This window comes from Apium graveolens, chromosome 7, assembly GCF_009905375.1.
Source record: "Apium graveolens cultivar Ventura chromosome 7, ASM990537v1, whole genome shotgun sequence".
Lineage (NCBI taxonomy): Eukaryota > Viridiplantae > Streptophyta > Magnoliopsida > Apiales > Apiaceae > Apium > Apium graveolens.
This window is the reverse complement of record NC_133653.1, coordinates 47,365,578-47,388,905: the sequence shown is the minus strand read 5'-3', so window position 1 is coordinate 47,388,905 and position 23,328 is coordinate 47,365,578. Positions and strand designations below refer to the sequence as shown.

The window sequence follows — 23,328 nt, the reverse complement described above, 5'->3', positions numbered from 1 at the left end:
GAAATTCCATGGCATCATTATAAACCACAGAAGAATAGAGGCCAACCCAGCGTAAAATTTAGGAATTGATGAACATGAGGTCTCTTTGGAATGTCTAGGAGTTCCAAAGCCTCACAGGGAGGATAGCTGCCTTGAACCGTTTGGTATCTAAATCATCTGACAAGTGTTATGAGTTTTTCAAGGCCATCTAAAAAGTTGGAAAGAAATTCGAGTGGACCCCTGAATGTGAGGAGGCCTTTCAGAAGATTAAGAAACACCTAGAAAAGCCTCCCCTCCTCTCAAAACCCAAGGCGGGGGAGACTCTTATTATCTATCTTGCTGTTTCAGAACATGCTATCAGTGTTGTACTCATTCGTGAGAAGGAAGGGGTTCAATACCCAGTCTACTATATTAGTAAAAGAATGTTGGATGTTGAGACTAGATATTCTACTTTTGAAAAGTTGGCATATGCTCTCATATTGGCCTCACGCAAGTTAAGGCCCTATTTTTAGGCTCATAAAATTGAAGTACTAACTGCCTACCCCTTTAGGCAACTCATGCACAAGCTTGAGACGTCAGGTAGTCTTCATAAGTGGACAGTTGAGCTCAATCAATTTGATGTGGAATACAAGCCTCGAGGTGCTTTGAAGGGACAAACGTTGGCCAATTTCATACTTGAGTTCCCTCCTCAATCAGAGGAAGACTCTGTGGCTCTCATAGCAATCCCAGGGGTAGTGGAACCCTTCAATGATCAGCAAAATTATGCCCCATGGTGGGCTCTCTCTGTTGATGGGGCCGTCAACAATGAAGGATCAGGAGCCAGGATAGAGCTAATAACCCCCGAAGGGCACAAGTTACGAAGTGCTATCCATTTTACCTTCAAAGCAACCAACAATGACATTGAATATGATGCTCTCATTATAGGCCTCAAACTAGCGCTGGAGATGAGGGTGGAGAATCTTAATGTTTACAGTGACTCAATGTTGGTCACCCACCATATTGGTTGTGGATGGCAAGCCAGGGACCCCGAACTGAACTCTATCTCAAATGTGCACAAAGAATCATCAAGCTTTTTAACGAAGTGAGAGTGGAGCACATCTTAAGGGATGAAAATACAGGGGCTGATGCGTTGGCCAAACCTTACTTGGAGTCATCCCTCTCGAAATTCAAAACAAACCCAGTGTTCCCAAAGAATTTACTTTTGAGATTGCTGCTTTAGGGCTAACATGGATGACCCCAATTTGGGACTATGTCAAGACATGCACTCTTTCCCAAGAAAAAAAGGAGGCTAGAAGGGTCAAGTATCAGGAGGCCCATTATGTCATCTATGATGAGGTTCTTTACAGATGAGGCTTCAACACACCACCACTGAGGTGTTTAGATGGAGAAGAATGTAGTTACATACTAAGGGAGGTGCATGAAGGCATATGTGGAAATCACTCGGGGGTAGCTCGCTAGGCCAAAGGGTCCTCAGACAGGGTTATTATTGTCCTACTCCCAAAAAAGATGTTTTTGGACCAACTTAAGCAACATTCCAGCCACTCATCTCAGTTCTCTTATGAGTTCTTGGACCTTTGCTATGTGGGGGATATATAACGACTCGTATATTTTTACTATTTAAATGTGCAATTATTGAGTAATTAAATATTTAAACTATGTGCATGGGTTCTGGCAGCTGGATATTATTTTTATTAATATTTTTATTAATTATGTGTGATTATTGGTGTTTGAGGATCATTTGTGTAATTAGATGTGACGCTGTGTTATTTTGTTTTATAGTTAAAAGTGATTTTATTCAAAATTTATTTCCATAAATATTTGGATTGTCTCTAAAATTATTTCTATTACTTCATAATTTTATTTATTATTTTTAGGAGTTTATAAAATTTAGAAATTAGTATTTTATTGATTATTTATCTTTAAATGATTTCATGATTTCATGATTGCATTTAATTTTAATATTAGTCTTTAATTCCAGAATTTTTTAAAAATTAAAAAAATTATATTTTATTAAGTTTGGAATATTTCGAGAACTTTATAATTGTTTTGGGAATTTTTGGGATTAATTTCACCCGCGCATCGATTCGATAAACTGATAATGATGGGTATAAATTTTGTTTTATAAATTGGTTTAAAATTTCAAAATTTATTTTTTAGTAACTTTGGGATATTTACAACATTTTAAAGTTAATTTGGTAGCTTACTGGTCAGTTTCAACCGTAAGTTCATTCGATAAAATGTATAACACGGGACAAAAATCGGAATTTGAGTCAGTAAGGGGGGAAACGTGTTGTTATTTCAGCAATTTTTGATGTGTGCCCTGTTTTGATTGGTGGTAACAACTCACCAAAAACTAACCCCTGTGTAACCCCACGGTCTCTTCTCTCTCGCGTACTCTCCCCCCTCTCTCTATCTCTCTCTCTCCCTCTCTATTCCTTTCTCTCCCTCTCCTTTGTTTCCCTGTTTCTCCCTTTCCCCGCCCATCTTTCCTTTTCTCTGGTATTTCTGCAGCCTGTCCTCCCTGTCGTAGGCTTTATTCCCGTACACCCCGCTGTTCATTCCGTTTTGGTTGTTCGATATGTATATATATGCGTATGTATATACGCGTGCTTGTGTGTATGTTTATCGCCTTTGTTTCGCTGTCCCTACACTGCCTAGCGTTGTGTTCGTTTGTTGACTGGTGGTTCTGTTTTCCGGCCACAGACGCGCGTGTATGCGTGCGTGTGGCTGGTTTGTGTGTGTATTTGGTCAGTTTGTGCTGTGAGTTTTGCGCGTGCTTGCACGCACTTGTTTGGTGATTTTGTTATATATTTAGTTATTTTATTTTCTTGCAAGAAATTATTGAATTAATATTCGTCAAAAAAAATGAATTTCATGCAGGAAATTATATAATTAATCGGTGAAATTCGTAAGAAACCCCGAAATTAATCGGGCACCGACAAATTTTACTGCCGTCGGCGATGAACCTCGGCGAGCTGACGGTGGACGGTGATGAATATTTCTGAGTCCTACAAATAAAATTATAAAAAATGAATTAAAATGTAAAATTGCGAGTATTTATTGATAATTATTTTTAATTGATAAATTGAGAATTTTGGACTGATATTGATGGTTGAAATTGGTGGTTGGGAATTGGATTGTGATTGGTTGTAATTGACTTGTTTGACGTCAGATTGTTTCGACGGGTAGTCTGATAAACAAAGGAAGCGCTGCCCGATTTCCGGGAAATCGAACTACGGAAATACGGGAGCGTAGCTGGCAATTATCGGGACGCCGAACGAATATGTATAAATATATATATATATATATATAAATATTATATGCGAAACCTGAGTGTATGTTGTGATTAAATGTTTTGCCAAAACCAATAACCCTAATTTCGTACAATGACGAGTATACGTATTTTTTTAAAAACGAACACCGAACCGACTTTCGAGAACGTGAACCCTAATTGATACGTATATTATAATATTGAGTATGTTGCGAGTCATGTTTTGTTAACGTACAGGTAGATTGTAGCGAGGATATGTCAAGCATAATCGAATGTCTAAATTAGGGTATTTCGACTCTGTAAGTTCTAGTTGGAAGGCCCAAGAGTTGGTATTGGTCTAATGATAGCGTACTGGACAGTCGAAGAGCTCAATACGGTTCCAATCAAAAGACCTGAGTGTGAAAGTCGAATCCAGGGGGATCTAATGGTTAGGCGATAAAGCCTGTGCATCCGTGTCGGCTCAAGGTCAATCATTAATATTTGTAAAGCTCTGCAAGGCAAGTACCCCAGAACAAATCTTTTACGGTTCAGTATATATGAATAATTGTTAATTTAAATTACGTACTGGAACAGAATGATTTAAGTTACGTATCCTCTGGGTTTAAAATTGTTTTGTTAACTTGTGTTTTGGGGGAAAAGTAACTTCTGAAAATACCTATCTCTAAATTTTAAATAAAATGAAACTGTTTTGGAAGTGTGCTGTGATATAATTGTTTTGATAAGAGATAGGTAAGTGATTTGGAAAAATGGATAAAAATGATCAGATAATTGGATGAGTGTGCGTAGGAGGCCCGTAACGTCCTGGAAGATAGCGTAAGAGGCGAAGTGGTTGCGCACCCTATTATAACCACCATCCTAGCGTGATAGAGACCTAGCTAGTCTCTGAGTTCCAGAACAAGTTTTCATAGGATAGCCAAGATAGAGTTATCCTATGGAGATAGACTGACTAGCTATCTCACAAGGGATCATCCAATACTTTTATATCTGAGAAAGTTTTATGGTTCCCATAACGGAACAAATGATTTTGGGTCCCCGTAACGGGACAAATGGTTTTATGGGTCCTGCGATGGGACAGAAGATTTGAAAATAAAAGTAGCATGCTAAAATTTAACTCTGGTATATATGCACAGCACACAAGTGTTGATTTGGTTTTACAGAGCATGCTAGTTTTGATATCCAGTTCATACATGTTTTACTTGTTTTTTAGCAAGTTATGAATTATGTCCTATAACTGTTGTGGAGGACCAGAAATGGTCTGTTGAGTTGCTATATTAAGATAATATTGTCAAGGTGGTTGTAATGAATTAGTTTTGTGATAAATTATAACCTAAATCATACTTAAACCTGGTAAAGATCTCGATAAGAGGGGTCGTGATTATGGTTTATAAGTGAAATGAATTTTATTATGTTACTTGTTATGTTATAGATGACGTCAACTCCTGACCCCGGGGTTAAGGCCGTCACAGTTAGTATCAGAGTTACAGGTTTGAGTCCCTGATTTAGGTTAGGAATAGAGTCAAAAGAGTGCAGGATGGTTTATATAGATGTGACTCAGCAACTCAATCAGAGGAGCGAGTCTATGAGTTCAGTTAAGACTTTCAGAGGTGTAACCCTGATGTCTTTTGAGGATTGGCTGGAACTGCCCGAGTTGTAGTAAGTCTCCCTTGTATATAAGTATCACTGACAATGTCAGGTAGAGGTTTTTAGTTTTCTTTCTCGAGAAAGCGAGTCTGACCGTGGAGTTCAGATGGAATGATAATAGTCAGGGCTGCTATGACAGCTGAGTCTCATAGTAAATGTGGATCAGTACTGTGGTTTATATCCTGAATCCTTATATTTCTTTCCACGAAGGTTCTATCGGTTGATTGGGACAAATAATACATATGATTTGACTATTTGTCTATGTGGCAAAGGGTCTGGTGGGACGCCACCGAATTATGTGTTGTAAACTGTATGTACTAAGACTGGCCATCTTACGTACTTGTATGGTTGCTCCCAGTCATATCCGCATTTTCTTCACTTTTCTTTCAAAATGGATTACCTAGATTTCAAAATTTTATTTGGAATTTTATGGAAATGAATTTCCTTCAGTAACCTCTGTGGTCAGACTGTCCTAGTTATGGAAAGTAAACGAATAGTTGACCGTCAGGAAAAGTAAGAGTTTTGTATCTGGTTGCTATTTTAGAATAACGATAGCATAAAGGATTGGCGATCCATTGGAGAAGATTTTCATCTTAGAAAAGTTAATTCAGTGGTACACGAGTCTATGGCAAATGATAAGGAACCGCCCTTAGAAGAATGGGTGGTTGAAATAGGACTAGTATGTCCAACAGGATTCAGAGTTCCTTAAGTCTGACCTGGTTTGCGAGGTTGCTTTTTGGTAGTTATAGCTGATATAGCCAACCCCGTTTTGTTATGTTGGATAATGATACATATGGTTATTAGTATGTTATGTGTCACAGTTTTGTAAATCATGGAGTAGAATGGTGGTAGTTGGTTATTATATTTGTTAGTGGCTTGGTTGATGGTGATGGAGGGATATGGTTGTTGGTTAATTATTGGTGTCGGCTTGAGTCCGACTGGTAATCAATAATATAGAGGAGTTGCTGCCCAAATTTTTGGAAAAATACCCTACTTTTAAGGATACAACGTATACTTTTGTATGTTAGTGGTGTTTCGGTTGATACTCCAATTGGTCAATTAAAAGGAAGACTTAGTTCATTTTACCAGCTAATGGTCAGTTAGATAGAAGTTAGTTCCAGTTAGGTTAAGTTAAATTCGGATGTGATTTTCAAATCTGAAAACAAAGAATGTTCAATATTTCAAATGTGGTCATAAGGGTCATTATGCGCCGGAATGCAACCCAGAAAATCCAGGAGTTATTCGTTACCATTGTGGTAAGGTTCAGCATATTGCAAGGAGTTGTGGAACGGTTACTTAAGATACTACATCCCAAGGGCCAACATCCAGCACGGCTAGAGGCAGAACTTCTAGAGTGACCAAAAGATCGAGCGTTTAGAATTCGGACGTAGTTTAGCTGATCTGACACCCTTCGGGCTAGAGGACTTTGATATGATTTTAGTAACGAAGTGGTTGTCCTGTCATAAGTCAAGGATTAATTCCGGAGAAGCGAATAGTAAAGTGTATGGAAGCCAGTAGTAGGGTGAGTTGCTAAAGGAAGGAGCAAGATAAGAAGCTCTTCCAATCGTGTGAAGAAAGAAGTTAATAAGCTAGGGAGATAAAGTAGATCCACCTTGTGTAAAGATACGAAGAAGAAAATACTTAAGCCGAGGGAACTTGAGTAATATATAAATGCCCTGGAGTTTCTTTGAAGGCCAGTGGGATGAAATAATTAGTTCAATAATTGTAAAAGATATTAGTAAGGAAAGTGAGCATACCAGATATAGTCCCTTGGGTTGCACCAGATATGTTGCTGAAAAGAAGGATGAAATTATGAGAGTATGTAATGATTACCGGGATTTTAACAAAATGACGAATAGGAATAAGTAACCCTATTAAGAATTGATTATTTAGGTAATGTTATTTGGATTAACAAGTGTATCAGTTAGTGAACATGGTGCATAAGGAGTGCTTGGATAAGCATGATTGTATTTATCGATAACATCCTCAACTACTCAAGGACCAAGGATGTCCATGTGGAACACCCAAGGATTTCCCTATAAAGATTAGAAGGGAAGCAACTATATATTAAGTTTCAAGTATGAATTTTGGCTGAGAATAACAAATAATTCTGATTATTCCATTAATGACCATTTAAGCAAAGCCGATGAAGTAATAAATGCCCTGTGTAGAAGGAGAGGACTGAATGTGATTAAAATTGCTGACGAGTTAATAAAATAATTGGAAAAAGTGGAATGGGAAGTTCAAATATCTGAAGGTGAGAAGAAGTGAAGATATGAGATTACTTTCCAGCCTTAACTAATGGAAAGGAGTAGGAGGTGTTCGAATATTTGGAAACTAAGTTAAAAATAAGCACCGCCTATCATCCGTAGACGAAGAGTCAAAGTGAAAAGACGATTTAAACAATATAAGATATGTTGAGAGTACATACATTCTGGATCTAAAAGGAAACTGAGGTAATTACCTACCATTGATTGAGTTTTCTATGTTAATCGTTATCATGCTAGTAAGGGAATGCTACCTTGCAAAGCCCTGTGTGAACATAAGTGTGAGTTCCCCTCTATTGAGAGAAAGTGGAAGTAAAAATGTTGTTAGGTCCTGAGTTAATTCAGCGCACCAAAGACATAGTGGTGTTGATTCGAAAAAGAGTTAAAGCAGCTCGGGATGGACAAAGAAAGAAGACAGATTTGTATCGAAGGAGTATGGATATAGAAACAAGATCGTTGGTATTGATAAAAGTTTCATCTTGAAAAAGATTGGTAAGATTTGATTAAAAAGGGGCGAGTGAAGTCCTAAATATATGGAACCCTTCGAGGTATCGAGACAGATAGATGAAATTTCTCATGAGTTATTATTATCGCCGCAGTTACAGCAAATTTATAGTATGTTTCACGTGACAATGTTAAAGCGATATGTCCCTGAATCAAACCAAGTCGTTGATTAGGAGCCAATGGACTCTCATCCAAATTTTATGTGAGGGATGATCGATCCAAATGCTAGATCGTTAAGAGCGAGTTCTTAGGATTGAGTTCATATCTATAGTGAGCATGCTTTGAATAAATCCTCGAGTAAAAGAGTCTACTTGGGAGTTATAGTCAAATATGCTTGACAAATATCCTCACTTGTTTAGTTAAGTCAGATTCTGAGGACAGAATCTTTTTAAGGGGGGAAGGATATAACGACTCGTATATTTTAATTATTTAAATGTGCAATTATTAAGTAATTAAATATATAAACTATGTGCATGGGTTCTGGCAGCTGGATATTATTTTTATTAATATTTTTATTAATTATGTGTGAATATTGGTGTTCGAGGATCATTTGTGTAATTAGATGTGACGCTGTGTTATTTTGTTTTATAGTTAAAAGTGATTTTATTCAAAATTTATTTTCATAAATATTTGGATTGTCTCTAAAATCATTTCTATGATTTCATAATTTTATTTATTATTTTTAGGAGTTTATAAAATTCAGAAATCAATATTTTATTGATTATCTATCTTTAAATGATTTCATGATTGCATTTAATTTTAAAATTAGTATTTAATTCCAGAATTCTTCAAAAATTACGAAATTTATATTTTATTACGTTTGGAATATTTCGAGAATTTTACAATTGTTTTGGGAATTTTTGGGATTAATTTCACCCGCGCATCGATTCGATAAACTGATAATGACGGGTATAAATTTTATTTTAGAAATTGGTTTAAAATTTTGAAATTTATTTTTTAGTAACTTTGGGATATTTATAACATTTTAAAGTTAATTTGGTATCTTTCTGGTCAGTTTCAACCGTAAGTTCATTCGATAAAATGTATAACACGGGACAAATATCGGAATTTGAGTCAGTAAGGGGGGACACGTGTTGTTATTTCAGGAAATTTTGATGCGTGCCCTGTTTTGATTGGTGGTAACAACTCACCAAAAACTCACCCTTGTGTAATCCCCCGGTCTCTTCTCTCTCGCGTACTCTCCCTCCCTCTCCCTCCCTCTCTCTCTCTCTCTCTCTCTCTCTCTCTCTCCCTCTCTATTCCTTTCTCTCCCTCTCCTTTGTTTTACTGTTTCTCCCATCCCCGCCCATCTTTCCTTTTCTCTGGAATTTCTGCCGCCTGTCCTCCCCGTCGTCGGCTTTATTCCGGTACACCCTGCTGTTCATTCCGTTTTGGTTGTCCGATATGTATATACATGCATGTGTATATACGCGTGCTTGTGTGTATATTTATCGCCTTTGTTTCGTTGTCCCTGTAATACCTAGCGTTGTGTTCGTTTGTTGACTGGTGCTTCTGTTTTCCGGCCATAGCCGCGCGTGTATGCGTGCATGTGGCTGGTTTGTGTGTGTATTTGGTCAGTTTGTGCTGTGAGTTTTGTGCGTGCTTGCACGCACTTGTTTGGGGATTTTACTATTTATTTAATTATTTTATTTTCTTGCAGGAAATTATTGAATTAATATTCGTCAAATAAAAATAAATTTCGTGCCGGAAATTATATAATTAATCGGTGAAATTCGTAAAGAACCCGAAATTAATCGGGCATCGACGAATTATACTACCGTCGGCGATGAGCCTCGGCGAGTCGACGGTGGACAGTGATGAATATTTCTGAGTCCTACAAATTTAATTATAAAATACGAATTAAAACGTAAAAATGCGAGTATTAATTGATAATTGTTTTTAATTGGTAAATTGAGAATTTTGGACTGATATTGATGGTTGAAATCGGTGGTTGGGAATTGGATTTTGATTGTTTGTAATTGACTTGTTTGACGTCTGTAATATCCGGGATATATCATGTAATTATTTTTGTTATTAAATAAGTATTATATGTGTGTTCAATATTTATTCTGTGAATTAATTGTTAAGTGTTATCTGTGTTTTGATATTCAAAAATAATATTAATTGAGTATTTTAATTTTTATATGTCCAAAATAAAATATAGATAATTTTCATATCTTCCTAATTATTTTTATGTTGATTTATGAATATATAGGAATCATATGAATTTTATAAAATCTTTTTCCGGGTATTTAAAATCTATTTTATAAAAACGGGAACCAACCGACGTCATTCGTTGTTACGTTTTTAGAACCCGAAACTTTTCCGAGAACTCCTTCCTAACCTAATTGTAATATTCCGAGCATATTCCATGTTTCGACTTTTTCGATCCGGTGTACGGTTTGTCCTGCGCGGGTCCCGGCGCAACATTTTCGATACAATATTCGTTTCGGTAAATCAATAAAACTCGTATTTTCGATAAACGGGAGCTTTTTATTAAACTATCACAATTATCACCTCGTAGTACGTGTAACCAGGCGCTGAGACCAAGACCGCAGTACAAATTGTACTGATTTGGATAATTATCTCGAAAATTGGTACCGTTTGGATCAGTTTTTATAAATAAACGTACCATTTTATATCCGGAATGATCCAACGGGATACTAATTTCCCATAAATATAAATAACCTCTACCGTATTTTATTTTGTATCAGAAATCATTTGCAAACAGTATTTACATAATTTTTACAAAGAAAATACTATAATTATATTATGTTCTTCATAATCAAACACAAATTCGGAGGCGTTATCGATATCCGATTTTGGCGTACATATACTCAAAACGAAGCTACTGAAATCTAGAATCCAAATCTTCCATCAATTTCAACCCAGAATCATCAGGTGATTTCCTATTTAATTATTTATATTCGAATTTCTTGGTATTTAAATTATGAATTTTTGTACGGATGATTGTTTGAATGATTTGATGATTGTATGTTGTAGGGCTTGTTTTCCTGATCATTTTGGTATATTATACTTCAAATTTGGAGTTCAATAACATGTTTAATTTTGGGTTTGATTCTCCGAATTTAGAAATTAGGGTTTATATTACTTTGAATGTTTTCAATTCGATTTGGGGGTTTCTTATTTCGGAATTATTAGATGTTCTAAAGGGGTGGGTTGTGTTCCTTATGCAATTTGCAATCGATCCATATAAGTTTTGTAAATCGACGAGGCCTGTAGAGGAGTGAGTTATGATTTAAAGTTTTCGCCGGTGTTCCTGAAGTTTTTGGCCGGATTTTTATTTCCGGATGTCGTTTGGTCCATTTGTTAATTGATTTGAACTCCTGAAGTGATTTAGAATGAAAACCCCACTTGAATCGTGTTAAACCATCCTGTTTTCGCCTGAATCGGGGCTCACCGGAGCCCTATTCCGGTCACCGGAATCTGGGTTCATGAAGAACCCGTTTCTGCTCTTGGTGACCAGGAGTTCCGGCCCGGTTTGACCCGGTTTTGATCCAAAATTCTGTAAAATTAATTTCTAACTTCTGTTTTTACAGTTTAGCCCCCCAAGGTTTCCCCGCTTTGCAGAAATGGGATTTCTGTTTCAAAAATTTTTAAAAATCAGATTTCTTTTATAAATTCATTTCCAAAATTGGTTTTTAATTTCTGAAAATTCTAAATATTATTATTTTAATTCCAAAAATTGTTTTTAATTCAAAAATAAATCTGAATTAATTAGTTAATTAATTTTAGTTAATTTTTAATTGATTAATTGGTCAATTAATTCGGAAATTAATTGATTAATTGATTTAATTAAGTATTAACTGATTTTAATTTATTATTCAATTATATTTAATTATTTAAAAATGATTTAAAAATTCCGAAAAATAGTTTTGAGCTTTAAAATATTATTTTAAATTATTTTCAAGGCTCGATAATTATTATAAAATTGTTTCGAAGCTAGAATTGGCCAACCGAACCCTGTTTATTACTCCGAAATTGATCCAACGACCCGTTTTAATTCTGAAAAACGTTTTAGAAATCATTTTAAATACCCGAAAGCCTGTTTATGACCCGAGACTTCTTTATAAATGATATGTCGTTGATTATTTGACGTGTTCTGTGTTATATGTGACTTGTTGTTTGACTGTCGGTCTATATGTTCGGTGATTACTTGTTTATAGAGTAACTTTCAATCCGTTATTCGGATTTGGGTAAAACGAAGGGTAAATAGACGTGTATGTCGAATAGAATCGTATGAGTTAAATATTAATAGATACTTATGATGCCTAGAAGAGTAAGCAATGCGTAAGAAAAAGAAGCAGGTGATCAGAAAATAGAATTTATATGTAGAAAATACAGCAAGTGATCAGAGGATAGAAGCGAGGCATAGAAGAAGCGGACGAGTAATTGTTGAATGGGGTCATTAGACAAGTACAAGTGAAGTTGAAATCGATTATGATAAGGCAAGTATTTCTAAACCTTTCTCAAGATACAATGCAAATATTTCTAAATTCTCTTGTGACATATTGTTAATACTCAAAATAGCTCTATTTTATACTGTACATACTTTGAATCATTCAGCCTTGAACCTGAGCCACATCATTTGATCTTTGAGCCGTCAGCCTTAGTCTTTGTAAACCATTTCTAGTTGATTTACCAGATACTAATCCCCACAAATACGATACTACTCCACAAATATATATCCATCATATACCAAACACTGGAACAAAATTGTTTACACATACAAAAACTTTTATACTCAATCCATACCTTGTGATATCAAAGTACTAAAACCTTGTAAAAACACTATTCATCTAATATCCGATTATCCTACCGGCTGGAGGCCACTTCTTTTATGTACTTTGACATACCCTTTCGGTAATCATGAATTTTTACCATGATCTTATACAAATGTGTTATTGTTAATGATTATGATCTGATTTTATTGAATTATATTATTTATCATATTGAACTGCTTTAGAATTGGATAGTTTTCTTTGTGTGGACCAGATTCGTGGTCAGACCATATCGATGGTCAAGTTAGGCCAATGTGTGCATTGGATCCAGTAGTTAGAGCAGTGCTGTGTGCTTTGCTCGGGGTTAGTACGTGACTGATCAGCAGCCTAACCTTGGTTTTAAAAACTTAAAATGAATATCCAATTCTATTGGTTGTTTAACAAGAAACTTGATTTCTTCGAATCATCTCGTTTGATCATTGTTTAACCTCAGTTATTGATAATATGACTTGCTGAGCTAGTTAGCTCACTCTTGCGAATCTTTTTATATATTTTACAGTTAAGAAGGATATGGATAATAGTGAAGTTCTTCAGTTTAAAGTGCGAGCTAGGATTTCAGTTCGAGTTGGAACGAGCTAACAGAAGCCTCATATAGTAGTGAGATAATGAAATTGTAAGAATAATTTCATTATCAGTTGTAAGTTAAATTAGTTGGGATTTGGTACGTTGTAATAAAAGTTAAGGTTGTGGCTTATTTTCATACTTTAACCTGTTGCGATCCGTGTTTATGTACAGCAAGGTGATTGCAAAAAATATTTATATACAGGTTTATATATGGTGTATGTGTTGTGGACCCCAAACTTCTGACCCGGGTTTGGAGGGCGCCACAACGTCAGATTATTTCGACGGGTAGTCCGATAAATAAAGGAAGCGCTGCCCGATTTCCGTGAAATCGAACTACGGAAATACGGGAGCGTAGCTGGCAATTATCGGGACGTCGAACGAATATGTATAAATATATATATATAAATATTTTATGCGAAACCTGATTGTATGTTGTGATGAAATGTTTTGCCAAAACCAATCACCCTAATTTCGTACAATGACGAGTATACATATTGTTTTTTAAAACGAACACTGAACCGACTTTCGAGAACGTGAACCCTAATTGATACGTGTATTATAATATTGAGTATGTTGCGAGTCGGGTTTTGTTAACGTACGGGTAGATTGTAGCGAGGATATGTCAAGCATAATCGAATGTCTAAATTAAGGTATTTCGACTCTGTAGGTTCTAGTCGGAAGGCCCAAGAGTTGGCGTTGGTCTAATGATAGCGTAGTGGACAGTCGATGAGCTCAGTAAGGTTCCAATCGAAAGACCTGAGTGTGAAAGTCGAATCCAGGGGGATCTAATGGTTAGGCCTCTCATGACTAGCTTGTGGAATGGAGTAGATAAGTGTTGAAGAGAGAGAGTTAGAGGAGATTAGGGATCTGAAGATTTCTTGAAATTAGAAAATGGTGTTGTAATGATGTGATATATATTTTAACAAGATGATGTGACATTAGCTGACTTGTTGACTATTGGATAGTCTGTTCCACTTAATGATTGCAAAGTGGTTAACGAGAGTACTACCAGTATGGGAACCTTAATGTGAAGCTACGAATAAGATAACGTGCAACGACAGCGGAAGTTTTTATTGATTAAGGAAAGTAATAGACTCAATGAAGGAGAGGAGATAAATGGAAGTGAATGGACCCTTGAGTGATCGTTTCTTTAACTTGGTATCTGGTCATAAGAAGGACAACAACCAACTGATACAGTAAGGACAACCGGAGTTGTGATTTTTAAAATTTTTAACAAGTTTTCGAAAAAGATTTCCTCATAAAATTTCTAAAAGCTTTTTTGAATAAAATAAGTTTTAAACCTTGGTTGTGAAGTTACTACTTGAGTTTCTTGTTTGTTAAAAGACTCGGATTACCTGGAAGGATGCTGTTTCAGACTCAATATTGTTAATTCAGAGAATGAGGTAACCTGCGATTATGAAGAAGTTAATTATTCCTAACAGCAAGGTGCAAGTATTGTCTGAAAAGATTAACAACAGAGCCAGCGTACGGAGTAACTATTCATCCAATTAGTGGGATTATCAGAGTTCAAAGAATTCATTGATTTAACGGAAGCCTGAGCATGACCGAAGAAGATGGGGAAGATTTCCAGACTTTTCTAAAAGAAGAATATTATTAATAAAAAGATCGTTATGTTGAATGATTCATGGTTATTCCAAATTAAAAAGAGGAAACTCAAGGTTATCTGATAAGAACGCCATTATGATCGAATTGTTAGAGTATTATACGTGTAGGTGCGACGTTACAGACGCGAGACTTAATAAGTAAGAATTTACCATAATGCTTAGTTGCGAAGGTATTTTAGCATATTTTTAAAGTTGTTATATGATACAATTGGGATATGTTCGATCAAACTCGAAAGATGAATACAAGTGAAATGTGGATGGTGACCAATGGTATCATTCTTGTCCTCAACATTACACCGTATATTCCTTTTTAATTCCTAAAAATGTATGAACTCTTTTTCTTAATAAATTCTTTCTCATAATATCAAAACGGAGGATTTTGCATTCCTTTCAAATTTAATTGTTCCCCCTCGGATTTTGCTTTCTGATTGGGACAAACAGTGTTATGATGAGACGCTTTGTCGGAATAACGAAGAGTCGAGTGGGACGCCACCTAATCATGTGCTGTATGCCATACGGTATGAAAGACTGGCCATCTTAAGTACCAATGTGGTTGTCTCATTCATATTCAAATCATTACTTTTTCTTTCTCTTCAACTCTAAGTTTATTAAAATTGTGAATCCTTCTAGTTCTTTCGTTGTACCGTTGTTCCTTGCGAGAGCTTTTCAAACAAAAGTCAACGTATTATACCCTCAGCGGGCAAAGTCTCATCTACCTCTCATGCATGGAAAGGAAACAAGGGCATATGGTGAGAATTGCAAATCACTGGCCCTAGCCAGGGGTGCATTAAGAGTCAAGGGAATCTACTTCAATAAGGAATACGTCTCTGAGAACGAGAAATTGCGATTTTCCTGAGAAATATGTTATTTAAAATATGGATGTGATGACGTGGAAGATTATTGTGGATACCTTATGCGTTAAAGTATTAAAAGATGTGGGAGCAACTTGATCGTATATCTCTCAAGGTTTTGTTTATAAGATGAATTATCCTGTCAAGCCAATAAGTTTATGACTAAAGGACTAGCAAGTTAAGAATGTGCAGTTATTGAATAAGTAAGTACCAATGGTGGAATCGATATTTCTGGAAATAAGTTGCGAAGAATTGATATCATTTGAGATAAGAAGATTTGACATTATTCTAAGGAGTGGATTAACTATTCAAGTGTGATGCCCAGGTAGACCGTCGTGATAGAAGATAGTTCTGAAGACGCCAAATGAGAATATGAAGAAGTTTAAAGGACAAAGGAAAGTAAAGAACTTGTTAAGAACGATTTAAGATTACAGTGACCAAAATATAAGGGCTATGGCGATTATAACTAAGAGTCCGGAGCGAACCGAACTTGAAGATGTTACAGTCTCAAGATATGTTTCCAGATGAGTTACCAATATTTTCTTTAGATAAAGAAAATGCGTTTATGATTGATTTAGCACCTGAAATGAAGCCAATGTCCAAATCCCCGTACAGAATGGCACCAGATAAAATAAAGGAGTTATCAGAGCAAACGTAGGAGATAATTAGAAGAAAAAGCAACTAGACCTAGCGTACCCCCTAAAGTGCACCGACGCGATGTGTTAATAAGAAAGATGGAAGTGTGAGATTATGTATTAGCGAAAGCTCAACCAGTTTACTCTCAAGAGCAGATATCTGTTACCTCGAACCAATGATTTGTTTAATTAAATGAACGAAGCAAGGTATTTTTATAAGATTGATTTAAGACTGAGTATATTACCAAGTGAAGATTGAACTTATGGACATATCAAAGATAATTTTCAGAACTCAATACTGTTGTTATAAAATTCTAGAAATGTTAGTTGGATGAACTGATATACCAGTAATATTTAAATTTGATGAGTAGAATCTTGAAGGAGGAATCTGGATAAGATGTACTTGTGTTACTTAAAAAGAACCATGCAACCTATACAATGATAGCTGAGGAATCAAAGAAGAAAGAAGCGGTATAAAAAGTTTACCAGGTGAAAACTTTAATGGTAGGAAGTATAATTCTTAGTATGGACAGTTAGTAAGAAGGAGACAAAAGGGGATTCAGCAGAAAACTTTAAAAATGGTATGAATAAAGAAAGACCAGAGGCACCAACAAAAGTAAGAAGTTTTATCATGGGCCAGTTACTATCGGCAATTTGTGCAAGATTTTTCGAAAGTTGCAATATTTTGGATAAAGCTAACCAGGAAAAGCAAGAAGGTTATATGAAATGGAGAAGGGTGAAGAAAGTTTTGCGGAGTTAAATGAAAGAATGGTTACAACACCTATTTTATCACTTTGAAAGTATCAGGGAGATTTGGTAGTTATAGTGGTACTTCTCGTAAGGGAATAGGATGTGTGTTGACGCAAAACAATAAAGTTATTGCATATGCATCCAGACAACCGAAACCTTATGAGCAGAAGTACCCTACTCATAACTGGGAATTAAAAGCAACAATAATATCCGTTTTGAAAGATTGGGAAATATTATAAGTATAGAGAAAGATGTGAGATATATACGGACCATAAGAGTTGAAGTATGAACTCCCGAGGAAAAGCAAATGTAGTGGTAAGAGATGAGTAAGAAGGAGAGAGAATGAACATAGAGACTGTACCAGAAGAATTATCTATGGAATTCTAGAAGTTGAAATTGGAAGTCAGGGTTCATGATCCAAAAAGGAGTAAGAGTGTATAAGTATAACTTTTCAGTCGGAATTGTTAGAGAAGATAAAGAAGTGTCAGGAAGAGGAAATGGATCAGGATATAAATCGTTTAGTATGTGAAAAATTATGCATGCAAAAAGGACAGTCGAGGTATTCATAGGTTTTCTTCTAGAATTTGGATTCCACCAGTGACGGAATTGAAGAATGAAATTTTATAGAAAGCTCATAACTCAAGGTATTCAATCCATCCAGGGAGTACCAAGATGTATACAGATATAAAGGAAAATTATTGGTGGCCAGATATGAAGAGGGAAATTGTAGAATGGATTAACAGATGTTATATATGTCAAAGAGTTAAAAATAGAGCATCAGAGACCAAGTGCATTGCTACAGCCATTGGAGGTTCCAGAGTGGAAGTGGGAGCATATCGCCATGGATTTTATAGTTGGGTTACCAAGGACAAAAGCTAACCATGATGCCATTTGGGTTATAGTGAATAGACTTACCAAGTCAGCTCATGTTCAGTCTATAAATGGAAGATTTTCACTGGACAAGTCAGTTCATATGTACTTAAAAGAAATTATAGTTCGTCATGGAAATCCTGTGTCCATCGTATCCGATCGAGATCCAAGATTTAATTCAAGATTTTAGGAGAGTTTTTAAGAATGTTTGGAAATGAGACTGAATATGAGTATGGCTTACCATCCACAGACGGACGGCCAGAGTGAAAGAACGATCCAGACAATCGAGGATATGTTACGTGTTTGTGCTATTGATTTCAAAGGAAGTTGGGACGAGCATTTACCTCTGGTAGAATTTGCTTACAACAATAGTTATCACGCTAGAATTGGGATGCCACCCTACGAAGCCCTTTATGGACGTAAATGCAGATCCCCGGTGTATTGAGATGAAGTAGGTGAACGCAAAATACTTGGACCTGAATTGGTGCAGCAGACAAAGGAAGTTGTTGAAATTATTCAGAAGAGATTAATAGCCATACAAGATCGTCAGAGGAAATATGCAGACCAGTCAAGGAAAGATAAGGAATTTGAAGAAGGAAACTTGGTATTACTGAAAGTATCAACATGGAAAGGACTAACGAGGTTTGGAAAGAAAGGGAAGTTAAGCCCAAGATATGTCGGACCTTTTGAGATCCTAAAGAGCGTTGGAAAAGTAGCTTACGAGTTGGCGTTACCTCCGCACATGGAGCACATTCACAATGTTTTTCACGTATCGATGCTTAAGAAGTATAATCCAGACTCCAGGCATGTAATAGAATATGAGCCAATAGAGCTTCAGGCAGATTTGTCATATGTAGAGAGTTCGATAGAGATTCTAGAGGAAAGAGAGAAAGTATTGAGAAATAAAGTGGTAAAGTTAGTAAGAGTATTGTGGATAAACCCAAAGGTTGAAGAATCAACCTAGGAGTTAGAAAGTAATATGAAGGAAAAGTACCCTCATTTATTTTCTTAGGAGATTCTGAGGATAAAATCCTTTTAAGGGGGAAGGATGTACTATCTGAGATATATCGTGTAATTATTTTTGCTATTAAATAATTATTATATGTGTGTTCAGTATTTATTCTGTGAATTAATTGTTAAGTGTTATCTGTGTTTAGATATTCAAAAATAATATTAATTGAGTATTTTAATTTTTATATGTCCAAAATAAAATATAGATAATTGTCATATCTTCCTAATTATTTTTATGTTGATTTATGAATATATAGGAATCATATGAATTTTATAAAATCTTTTTCCCGGTATTTAAAATCTATTTTATAAAAACGGAAACCAACCGACGTCATTCATTGTTACGTTTTTAGAACCCGAAACTTTTCCTAGAACTCTTTCCTAACCTAATTGTAATATTCCGAGCATATTCCATGTTTCGACTTTTTCGATCCGGCGCACGGTTTGTCCTGCGCGGGTCCCGGCGCAACATTTTCGATACAATATTCGTTTCGGTAAATCAATAAAACTCGTATTTTCGATAAACGGGAGCTTTTTATTAAACTATCACAATTATTACCTCGTAGTACGTGTAACCAGGCACTGAGACCAAGACCGCAGTACAAATTGTACTGATTTGGATAATTATCTCGAAAACCGGTACTGTTTGGATCAGTTTTTATAAATAAACGTACCATATTATATCCGGAATGATCCAACGGGACTCTAATTTCCCAGAATTGGCCAACCGAACCCTGTTTATTACTCCGAAATTGATCCAACGACCCGTTTTAATTCTGAGAAACATTTTCGAAATCATTTTAAATACCCGAAAGCCTGTTTATGACCCGAGACTTCTTTATAAATGATATGTCGTTGATTATTTGACGTGTTATGTGTTATATGTGACTTGTTGTTTGATTGTCGGTCTATATGTTCGGTGATTACTTGTTTATTGGATAACTTTCAATCCGTTAATCGGATTTGGGTAAAACAAAGGGTAGATAGACGTGTATGTCGAATAGAATCGTATGAGTTAAATATTAATAGATACTTATGATGCCTAGCAGAGTAAGAAAGGCGTAAGAAAGAGAAGCAGGTGATCAGAAAATAGAATTTACATGTAGAAAATACAGCAAGTGATCAGAGGATAGAAGCGAGGCATAGAAGAAGCGGACGAGTAATTGTTGAATGGGGTCATTGGACAAGTACAAGTGAAGTTGAAATCGATTATGATAAGGCAAGTATTTCTAAACCTTTCTCAAGATACAATGCAAATATTTCTAAATTCTCTTGTGACATACTGTTAATACCCAAAATAGCTCTGTTTTATACTGTACATACTTTGAATCCTTCAGCCTTGAACATGAGCCACATCATTTGATCTTTGAACCGTAAGCCTTAGTCTTTGTAAACCATTTCTTGTTGATTTACCAGATACTAAACCACACAAATATGATACTACTCCACAAATATATATCCATCATACACCAAACACTGGAACAGAATTGTTTACACAAACAGAAACTTTTATACTCAATCCATACCTTGTGATATCAAAGTACTAAAACCTTGTAAAAACACTATTCATCTAATACCCGATTATCCTACCGGCTGGAGGCCACTTCTTTTATGTACTTTGACATACCCTTTCGGTAACCATTAATTTTTACCATGATCTTATACAAATGTGTTATTGTTAATGATTATGATCTGATTTTATTGAATTATATTGTTTATCATATTGAACTGCTTTAGAATTGGATAGTTTTCTTTGTGTGGACCAGATTCGTGGTCAGACCATATCGATGGTCAAGTTAGGCCAATGTGTTCTTTGGATCCAGTAGTTAGAGCAGTGCTGTGTGCTTTGCTCGGGGTTAGTGCGTGACTGATCAGCAGCCTAACTTTGGTTTTCAAAACTTAAAATGAATATCCAATTCTATTGGTTGTTTAACAAGAAACTTGATTTCTTCGAATCATCTCGTTTGATCATTGTTTAACCTCAGTTATTGATAATATGACTTGCTGAGCTAGTTAGCTCACTCTTGCGAATCTTTTTATATATTTTACAGTTAAGAAGGATATGGAAGATAGTGAAGTTCTTCAGTTCAAAGTGCGAGCTAGGATTTCAGTTCGAGTTGGAACGAGCTAACAGAAGCCTCATATAGTAGTGAGATAATAAAATTGTAAGAATAATTTCATTATCAGTTGTAAGTTAAATTAGTTGGGATTTGGTACGTTGTAATAAAAGTTAAGGTTGTGGCTTGTTTTCATACTTTAACCTGTTGCGATCCGTGGTTATGTACAGCAAGGTCATTGCAAAAAATATTTATATACAGGTTTATATATGGTGTATGTGTTGTGGACCCCAAACTTCTGACCCGGGTTTGGAGGGCGCCACAACGTTAGATTATTTCGACGGGTAGTCCGATAAATAAAGGAAGCGCTGCCCGATTTCCGGGAAATTGAACTACGGAAATACGGGAGCGTAGCTGGCAATTATCGGGACGTCGAACGAATATGTATAAATATATATATAAATATTTTATGCGAAACCTGATTGTATGTTGTGATGAAATGTTTTGCCAAAACCAATCACCCTAATTTCGTACAATGACGAGTATACATATTGTTTTTGAAAACGAACACTGAACCGACTTTCGGGAACGTGAACCCTAATTGATACGTGTATTATAATATTGAGTATGTTGCGAGTCGGGTTTTGTTAACGTACGGGTAGATTGTAGCGAGGATATGTCAAGCATAATCGAATGTCTAAATTAAGGTATTTCGACTCTGTAGGTTCTAGTCGGAAGGCCCAAGAGTTGGCGTTGGTCTAATGATAGCGTAGTGGACAGTCGATGAGCTCAGTAAGGTTCCAATCGAAAGACCTGAGTGTGAAAGTCGAATCCAGGGGGATCTAATGGTTAGGCGATAAAGCCTGAGAGTCCGTGTCGGCTCAAGGTCAATCGTTAATATTTGTAAAGCTCTGCAAGGCAAGTACCCCTGAACAAATCTTTTGCGGTTCAGTATATATGAATAATTGTTGATTTAAATTACGTACTGGAACATAACGATTTAAGTTACGTATCCCCTAGGTTTCAAATTGTTTTGTTAATTTGTGTTTTGGGGGAAAAGTAACTTCTGAAAATACCTATCTCTAAATTTTGAATAAAATGAAAATGTTTTGGAAGTGTGTTGTGATATAATTATTTTGACAAGAGATAGGTAAGTGATTTGGAAAACTGGATAAAAATGATCAGATAATTGGATGAGTGTGCGCAGGAGGCCCATAACGGCCTGGAAGATAGCGTAAGAGGCGAAGTGGTTGCGCAACCTATTATAACCACCAGCCCAGCATGACAGGGACCTAGCTAGTCTCTGAGTTCCGGAACAAGTTTTCATAGGATAGCCAAGATAGAGTTATCCTATGGAGATAGCCTGATCAGCTGTCTCACCAGGGATTATCCAATACTTTTATATCTGAGCAAGTTTTATGATTCCCGTAACGGAACAAATGATTTTGGGTCCCCGTAACGGGACAAATGGTTTTATGGGTCCTGTGATGGGACAGAAGATTTGAAAATGAAAGTAGCATGCTAAAATTTAACTCTGGTATATATGCACAGCACACAAGTGTTGATTTGGTTTTACAGAGCATGCTAGTTTTGATATCCAGTTCATACATATTTTACTTATTTTCTAGCAAGTTATGAATTATGTTCCTATAACTGTTTATCATAAACTATTTTTGATTATTATTCATATAGTGGTACGGCTGAGCAATTGATTGCTCACCCTTGCAAAATATTTTCTATATGTATTGCAGATACCTAGGAGATTCTTCAGTGGTAGTCGAGGCAGAGTTCCGGTTCCTTCCATTTCAAGCTTCTCTGAGGTGGTTGTGACGGACCAGAAATGGTCTGTTGAGTTGCTATATTAAGATAGTATTGTCAAGGTGGTTGTAATGAATTAGTTTTATGATAAATTATAACCTAAATCATACTTAAACATGGTAAAGATCTTGGTAAGAGGGGTCGTGATTATGTTTTATAAGTGAAATAAATTTTATTATGTTACTTGTTATGTTGTAGATGACGTCAACTCCTGACCCCGGGGTAGAGGCCGTCACAGGATATATCTTATCGGGGAGCTTCCCAAAGCAAAAGGAAGAGTTAAGTATGTAGTTGTCGCAGTGGATTACTTTACCAAGTGGGCTAAGGCTGAGCCCCTGGACACTATCACCGCGAAGACACTCAAGGACTTTGTCTATAGGGCCATTGTATGCTGGTACGGGATCCCTTATCAACTTATTTCAGATAATGGGAAGCACTTTGACAGCAAGGAGATGCGGGAGTTCTGTGAGGCATTGGGTATAAAAAAAGGTTTTTCTGCTGTTAGTCATCCTCAAACTAATTGGCAGACGGAGGCTATCAACAAAATTATCAAACATACTTTGAAGGCTAAACTCGAAGAAAGCAAAGAAAATTGGCCTGAAGAGTTACCAAAAGTGTTATGGTCTTACAATACTACCCCAAGAAGTACAACTAGAGAGACCCCATTCTCTCTATCCTAAGGG

At 36.1% G+C, this 23,328-nt stretch overlaps 1 protein-coding gene across 1 annotated transcript; it reads left to right on the top strand.

Annotated features, from left to right (window-relative positions):
• Window positions 1-536: 536 nt before the first annotated feature.
• LOC141673582 (uncharacterized) lies at window positions 537-23,325 on the top strand. Its single transcript, XM_074480335.1, has 3 exons — window positions 537-1,060; window positions 22,579-22,647; window positions 22,872-23,325. The coding sequence occupies exons 1-3, from the start codon at window positions 537-539 to the stop codon at window positions 23,323-23,325; spliced, it is 1,047 nt and encodes a 348-aa protein (XP_074336436.1).
• Window positions 23,326-23,328: the final 3 nt, after the last annotated feature.

Coding starts and splice junctions, on each gene's coding strand:
- LOC141673582 (XM_074480335.1), top strand. CDS start 537: ATGCACAAGCTTGAGACGTCAGGTAGTCTTCATAAGTGGACAGTTGAG. Junction 1,061..22,578: donor TCATCAAGCTTTTTAACGAA/GTGAGAGTGGAG, acceptor TATGTATTGCAG/ATACCTAGGAGATTCTTCAG. Junction 22,648..22,871: donor CCATTTCAAGCTTCTCTGAG/GTGGTTGTGACG, acceptor ACCCCGGGGTAG/AGGCCGTCACAGGATATATC.